Consider the following 7,835-nt stretch of genomic DNA (forward strand, 5'->3'; position numbering starts at 1 on the left):
GGTCGGGTTCTGGCTCGGTCGCACCAACGGGCCGGCCTCGTCCGAGTCAGCGCGCAGCCAGCGCAGGCGACGCGCGCACTGGCCAGCATGGCGCCTGACGGGCGGGCCCAATCGGTCAGCTTTAGTGTCAATACGTACAAAACGAGCTTTTAGTCTTTTTTGCAACGGCTAGCCCCAATCTTGGTACTGACATGTAAAAATTACCAATCTTGGTACCAATCTGCTTCCAATGCCCCAATTGTGGTACTTCTGTGCAATTTACTCATCGGCAGCAAGAAGGGGACTGCGTGGGGTGGCGGCCATGGACTGCGTGCCAGGTTGATGGTGTTCAAGGATCCCCGGCGGTGGCGGTGGTTGGGGCGCGAAGGAGCGTGCGGCCATGGCGGAAGTGCGGCAGCAGGTTCCCGGTGGCGCGCGAAGGTTGGTGGGCGGCGCACAGCGACCCCGGGCTGGTAGGTCGGGGGGCGCCTTGGGTAGGTCGGTCGGCGGGAGGAGGCGCACCGGCCGCGGAGGGAGGTGGCTCGCCGGCCGTGGCAGAGGAGGCGCGCGGGGCGGCGAGATCCAGGAAGGGTGCGGGGTTCGGGGAAGGGGATCGAGCGAGGCCAGGGTGGGGATCGGGGAGCCGGTGGGGTGGGGTGGGCTTTTTTCTGTAATGTAATCGGTCGAGTGGGTTTTTTTGATCTCAGGAACGTATCATCGGGCCCAGGGCCGACCGTGATCCGAATAACTATTCTGATCCTGGGATCAGAATAGTGCTACTATATATATGTGTGTGTGAGCGTGCGCGTGCGCACGCTCAAACTCATGGGATCCTGACGGATATGCGCGGACAGATCTCAGGCGGAGGGCGGCAGCGTGTTGGGAGCACGGACGAGAGGACGGTGCCCGGCGAGGACAAGCGGTGAGGGGCGGTCGCCAGCAGGAGGGGGCCGCTCGTGGGGAGACTGCCCTTTTTTCGTCGAGGCCAACTCATACAGGCTGTTTAACTGTGTGTGTGGGGGGGGGAGGACTGATCTGACGGGTGTTATTGGGCCAATGCGTGGCGATCGACCGAAATTTCGGCCGGCTGACCAGCACCTATCAATGCTCAAACTAAAAAGACAACAAAACGCTAATCTTTGCACAAAGGAACAGCAACCAAGAAAGAAAATTACAATCAAGCTTAAAGAAACCCTTGCGCTTCACACCAATGCCCGTCACCTGCATCCGGCACCACCACAACAGACACCAAAGAAAAAAATGATGGGTCACCTTCTCACCCAAGCTCGACGCAGCTCCATCGCTAATACACAGCTTTGCGGACCTTCAAGGTGGCTCGCCACATGCGAAGCCATTGCCGTTGAACAAATCAAACCGGGACAACACACCGGACACGTCATCGAACTCCAGATATGGCACCCTTGCACGACTAAGACTTTGGAAGAGGAAACCATACCTGTCTGCCACGAATCACAAACTCAGCACACGATCCACCATCTCCGAGATGCCGCCAATGCTGCATCCGCTCCTAGACTACCTCCCAAGCTCCGCACCGGCGCTGGAGCAAACGCCATCGCAACGGCGGAGCCCGAGGACACAAGTCCACCACGAGAATGCCGCCGCCACGCCATACTTGCTTGAACAGTCTGGTTTCCAAACAAAGATCGGATCGGCTCGTAGGGAAAGCATCTGAAGATTCTTTATTCAACGGTCGCATCGCCATCTCCGAAGCCAAGATTATGAACAGCCAAAAAACCTACAAGTTACTAATGAGTAAAACGATCCACATGCGTGGATCCAACGACCCCTCATCACCGACGATCGAGGTCGTCGGCAGAGGGGAGCCGCCGGCAGAGCGAAGCTCTCTAGGGGCGGCCGTGAGATTGCTTTTCGTCTTCCGATGGGAGAAAGAAAACCCTTGACCGGCACCACTCCCACCCGGTGCTATACATACTTCACAGGTGATACGCTTGCTTAGTTTGTGTACAGCATAGGAGTGGTATGGGGACTGTATATGTCTTGAGAATTGAGATTGTTGTGTATAGGAGCAGAAAATACAACCGAGACGCTAGCTAGCTTCCATGGGCAGGATCACATGGCTGCAGTTTTTCTTCAGCCGTGTCCCCCTTATCGCTTTGTCACGTTGCGACCTAGACACGAAAATACAAAACGATCAATCTATCCTCTGGGTCAGCAGCGACATGATCCAGATCTTTCTTTCCAGGTCTCACAACGCAACAAACTGAGATCAAAATGATCAACCAATCCACCTTAGCCAACAAGATAAGCATGCATGCGCCTGTTCTGTTCCGTCCATAACCTTACAATCTCGTCCACATGGGGTTTCTCTCTACACTACAACATTGCTGGATGAACAAACCAAACCAGACCAGGCGGCATCTACGTACGCTTGTGACAAAGACGAACAAAAGGAACAAGAAGAGCAGACATATATATGATGGAGAATGGATGGACTAAAAGAATCCTTATTTGGCATCATTCCTTGCGTCTTATTGCGGAGAGCTCTGCTGCTCGCCAAGCAACCCCGGTCTCAGCAGCTCTGTGTCAATCACAAGGTTTTGGATAGTGTCATGCGCTCTGTGTTTAGCTGATCAAACACAGTTGTGCACCTGATATATTTGATAATAACTGGATAAACAGACATGCTACTTACATTGGAAACCTTTATCCACGACTCGAGCGTGTTGATGGCCACTCCGGAGCGCTGCGTCTCCTGTGCTAGCGCGACACCCTCTTGCAGAGTTTTGACTTTGCCGCTAACAAGGAGGGACGCCGCGGCGTTCAGAACCTATGGAGCAAAGCAGAAAACGATTCAAGGTTGGCACACGATAGAAGAACTGTTTTCCAAAAGACATGTGCGCTTCAAGAAAAGAGTCCTTCAGAGAAATAAAGGGCTCATCACGGCAAACCATATCACTGCTGGGTAACATGATTTTTACAGGATGCTGAGTAAACTCTTTAATGTACAAGATGGGCCAACTGATGCAGATTCAGTAGGCCGCCGAGCAAGATGCAGTCATTTTCTTCAGGACGTATGCAAGGTACAGCGTAACTAAAATGAGAGAGAGGAGCAAGGATGAACTTACAAGAGCATCTGCAATTGAGCCTCTTTGTCCAGCGAGAACATCCTGGAGAACTTTTGCGTTGAACGCAGGATCGCCTCCTTTAAGATCTAATAATGTGCAGCGCGGAATGCCAAAATCCACTGAATTGTAATAAAATGAAAAGGATGTGAGACTGAAGTTTTTATAATAATACCATCACTGTATATTTCAGAAGTTAACATAAAGCATGTTCAAGGGATTATCTCCATTTCTTTTATAAGTTCCAAGAACAAATCTTACATGGATCGAAGAGCATTTTTTCAATCTTTCCTGGAGTGACATCAAGAATATATCCAGGCCCTACAAAAAATTGACAAAGAATCTTCAGTTAGATGCAAAATATATCAGTTGATCAGAAAGCTCCAAATTAATTTCTCAAGTGGCAATTACAGTAGAGCAACATAAGTACACTAGTACTCCCTCCGTCCCAAAATAAGTGACTCAAGTTTGTACTAAAGCTAGTACAAAGTTGAGTCACTTATTTTGGGACGGAGGGAGTATTAAGTATGTGTTCATACCAAGTGGGCTTATTTCGTCCAGACCCTTTGAATGAACAACCAATGCTCTCTGCATACCAAATTTCTGAGCTGCTTTGGCCATCTTGCTAACCTATCAACAACAAAAAATGTGCATTAGAATAAAACATGTAATGACAACAATTGCATATTGAGCTTATAACAGGACTATCTCTATGCCTTCTGAAGCCTTTCCTACCGACTGTTTGCTTGTTCAGTATCACTATATCAGTAATCTTTGTTAACAAAGGAATTAACTAGAAACCGATATACGTAGTCAAGTACTAAGTTCATAACAACACCTGATGATGACCATGGAATTATGTGGATCATTAAATTATCGCTTTAAAATGGTGTACATGAAACTTGTGATGGTTGCTTTTACCCTTTGGTAAAAAATAGTTACTAGAAGAAAATAAAAGATGAATACAAGATACTTACTATGTTCTCGTGGTAAACACCAATAACAGCATAAGGTACCCTTGCTGGATTCAACAGAGGACCAAGGATATTGAAAACTGTCTTTATCTTCAGCTTCTTCCTCACAGGTCTGACAATTTTCATTGCCGGATGGTAATTTGCAGACATCATGAAACCAACACCCACCTCATTGACGCACCGTTTAATACCCTGGTAACAGGAAAGGGAATAACTGATATTAACCACCAGGCTTTCTTAAGATGCACACACAGCACTGAAATATAATATGTGAGGGGTTAGAAGTTCAAGGACAGCTACCATTCCATGAATGACTGAAAGAATAAATATTATAAGCAAATAACCGACGTGGTATGCAACTATATAATGCACAAAGCTACCAGATCTGGAATAAATATTGCAAAAAATGTTGTGACCAACAATCAACTCCATAGTATGTAGTTTATGTGACACAGAAGTGGGTGTCATTGCGTATTTTGATTGGTTAAGAAAAGTATGTAGCACCACGCAACCTCAGTTTTTGCCCAGTTGGACCAATTGTGTGAGTAACTTTGAATGCTGATTTACATGATTTAATTGGTGGAAACTAACATTCAACTGGGAGCGTGTTCCTTCTTTACCAATAAGAATACCAAAATAAAAATGGGAGTCAAAGGCCCAGATCTATGCAGCCATCTCAAAGCCATCGCACAGCCCATTGATTTAGATGAAAGGGGGGGTGTATGTTTGCCTAAATCACGGCTGTTGGTAAAATGCCCGTGCTACTTTGCAGTACTAACACAGAGAAAAGTTCCCTAAAAACCATATAGAAAAGTCAAAGCAGCCAAAAGGTGCCTCTGATAGTCTGATTACTTCTCAAGGAATACATCAAGTGGTGTTTGATACCAACGGCTGTTTCATCCGACAAGTCACAATCTATCCCCAGTAGCAGGAGGCACCCTTGCGGTATGATTTGCATTCGATGTGCTAGCTAGTACAGTATTAGAAATCGATGCACACATACTGTAGAGGCTATTAAGATGTCAGGCACAAGCAAGTACAGAACAGAGGAAAAAGAGCAATCATAAGGCCAATCAGGCAGTACCTCGGGTCCCAACTCGATGTTGACACCCAGCGCCTCAAGCACATCGGCGCTGCCGCAGGCCGACGAGCTCGCCCTGCTCCCTTGCTGCAGAAACGCACGGCAGAACACATCAGTACAGTACAGTACATGAGCGTGTGCAATCCGACACAAAAGGTGGGGGCGAGAAATCAGAATACCTTGGCGACCTTGGCGCCGGCCGCGGCGGCGAGGATGGTGGAGCCGGTGGAGATGTTGACGGTGTCCGCGCCGTCGCCGCCGGTGCCGACAATGTCGACGGCGTCGTGGAGCCCCTCGACAAGGACGCAGTTTCTCATCATCGCCTTGGCCAGCCCGACGATCTGAAGAACGGCTTGGGAAAAACCCAGATCAGTGGCCGCAGAAATTCCGCTTCATTTCTGACAGTTCAGAAAAATCACGCACCTCGTCGTAGGTCTCGCCCTTGGCCCGGAGCAGCACGAGGAAGGCGGCGATCCGCGCCTCGTTCTTCTCGTTGAGCAGCAGCTGCAGCGTCGCCTCCGCCTCGTCCTCCGTGAAGTCGGCCCCGCCGATCAGCTGCTCCAGCACCTGGCGCCGTCGCGGCCACAGGACAGGAGATTGAAAGGAAACCCGGTCAGCCAATCACCGGACGGAACAGATAGAGGGGGAGCGGGAGGCATTGCGGCGCGCGCGAACCTGCTCGAAGGTGGCGGTGCCGGGGGAGGCGGCGGGGGCCGGCGCGGCGGCGGGCTGCACGGCGACGCGGGCCGGCGGGAGGCGCCGGGCGACGGGCCGCGCGGTGCTCGGGCGGCGGAGGAGGGGGGACGGGGCCCCGGGGGCAAGGGGTTTGGGGGAGCAGAGCTTGAGCGAGGCGGTCGCCATTGGATGGATGGATTCAGGGGGGGTTGGTGGGGGAGGGAGATCCCGGTGGCAGAGGAGGGAGGCGGCCGGCGGCAGGCGGTTTTATATGCGGCCGCCGCTGACTGGGCTTGGATTTTTGTCACTCCGGGGGAGGCCCGCCGTCTGCCTTGTGATCCTGTCCGTCTGCAGCAGCCACGGGAGCCACCCACACCGAGCTGCCTTTTCTTTGACGTGCAAAATATTCAGTTGCCTTTTTCTTAAAAAAAAAACCCTCGTGTGCGATTCTCCCTTCTCTTACTACAAGCGGTGCTTGGTGGGCTTGGCGGCCCCAGTGTGATGTGCGGTTGAGGTGGTGTTGGAAGCTTGGGTGACACCCTGTCTCGATTGTGGTCGTGACCAATGATGGCGGCGGTTCTGGTTGTCGCTGACCTTCCCGGAGGCATTGCTGCATTGCTACATTGCTACCACGCCCCCGTCCGCGCGGATCTGGCTATCGCTGCTGCTCCGAGGGAAACCCTTGATCTCATGTGATCGGACGATGGTGGCGTCTTGGTGTTGTATTCCCTCTCGGGGGTTTCGTCTTTGGAGCTGGGCACTAGCAAACATGGCCAGTGGAAGGTGGCGGTGTTGGCATCGACGCGTCTGTGGCAACGAGGATAGGAAGTGAGGTCGGATATGCGGCGATTGTTGAGGTAGTCATCTCTTCTTCGGCGTGTTCACGGGATTGCCTTGGCTGGTTTGTTGTTGTGAAGTCGAAGCTGCGGTAGCGAGGTCTCGGTAGCGTACGACGACGGTTTGCAGATGGTTCATTCCGTGATCTTCCTTGGCACCAATCGTGCGTAGTTCTTCGTCAGAGTCGGAGTTGCGTTGTCTGGTCGCAGGTGACTGAGTTCTAGCACGGATATTCATACAACTCCACACGGCCTCTACGGTCTGGGTTGAGTCAACGATCGCCTACGGAGAGGTCAGAGTCGTTTGTTCGGGGTTTAGGGATGGCGATGACGCCTAGTGGAGGAGTGATGACGATGATGATTGTGTGTTGTCTCGACCTGGCCCTCCTTGGAGTGGTGTGTGGGGTATCCTATATGTGCCGCTCATTGGTTGTAATGGATTTCGTTTGATTTTTCAAATTTGGAATTTGTTTCGTTCGGTTTTCCCCAAATAACCGACGAATTTTTCTTCTTCTTGACTGATACAAATCCAAATCCTTCCACTTTGAAAAGAAAAACACTGCTACGAGCACGACAAATCTCAAATCCCTCAACTGTTGTAGCACGTGCATGTATGCTGCCTTTTTGGCCAGTTCAAAGTCAAGGGTGAGGAGGAAAAACAGAAAAAAAAAAACTCGTGTTCGTGGCGACCCGTTCCGCGAGCTCGTTCGATCAAAAGCACAGGTAAGTTTTTACCTCGCGTGTTGTACAGTACGTACGATTAGGTCGTCCTGGCTGTACGTACTTTAAAAGCAAAACTTTTTTACCCGATCAATAAAAAACCGTCCAGCTTTGCTCGTTTCTCTCGTGACGGTGACGAGCAGAAAAGGCCGACGGCTCATAATTCTTTGCTCATTTGTCCTGCGCGATCGGTTCACTGTGTGCGCCGCACCCCACGTTGTCTCGATCACTACAGGTATCGCTCTAGATCACACGACAACTTATCTCTGAGGCCACCCCACGGCAGCCTACCTACCCACCCATGACCATCATGGGAGAAACTCAAGAAGATAATCTTTGCTATATATCTTTTGCTGGGAGGGTGAGATAATAACCAATCCTCTAGAGAAATTTCATGTATGTTTCAAATGTAATCGTCGCATGCCCTACGCGTTACTCCTGCATCACCGGCGCATCATTGGCTCGC

General features: G+C 50.7%; 1 protein-coding gene across 1 annotated transcript; it reads right to left on the reverse strand.

Annotated features, from left to right (window-relative positions):
- Positions 1–2,222: 2,222 nt before the first annotated feature.
- LOC109772169 (anthranilate phosphoribosyltransferase, chloroplastic) lies at positions 2,223–6,169 on the reverse strand. Its single transcript, XM_020330859.4, has 10 exons — positions 5,814–6,169; positions 5,562–5,705; positions 5,318–5,479; positions 5,142–5,225; positions 4,061–4,249; positions 3,623–3,713; positions 3,345–3,404; positions 3,087–3,205; positions 2,654–2,788; positions 2,223–2,539 (listed from the first exon to the last, which is right to left on the reverse strand). Exons 1-10 carry the CDS (start codon positions 5,997–5,999, stop codon positions 2,531–2,533), a joined length of 1,179 nt encoding a protein of 392 aa, XP_020186448.3. The 5' UTR covers positions 6,000–6,169; the 3' UTR covers positions 2,223–2,530.
- Positions 6,170–7,835: the final 1,666 nt, after the last annotated feature.

The sequence above is a fragment of the Aegilops tauschii genome, chromosome 4 (genome assembly GCF_002575655.3).
Source record: "Aegilops tauschii subsp. strangulata cultivar AL8/78 chromosome 4, Aet v6.0, whole genome shotgun sequence".
Lineage (NCBI taxonomy): Eukaryota > Viridiplantae > Streptophyta > Magnoliopsida > Poales > Poaceae > Aegilops > Aegilops tauschii.

What these genes read in the sequence shown, in the direction of transcription:
- LOC109772169 (XM_020330859.4), bottom strand. Translation starts at nt 5,999, where the DNA reads ATGGCGACCGCCTCGCTCAAGCTCTGCTCCCCCAAACCCCTTGCCCCC. An exon ending in CCGGCGCCAAGGTCGCCAAG is followed by an intron (nt 5,226 to 5,317) that starts GTATTCTGATTT and finishes GCGTTTCTGCAG; the next exon opens with CAAGGGAGCAGGGCGAGCTC. An exon ending in GGACGAAATAAGCCCACTTG is followed by an intron (nt 3,405 to 3,622) that starts GTATGAACACAT and finishes AATTTTTTGTAG; the next exon opens with GGCCTGGATATATTCTTGAT.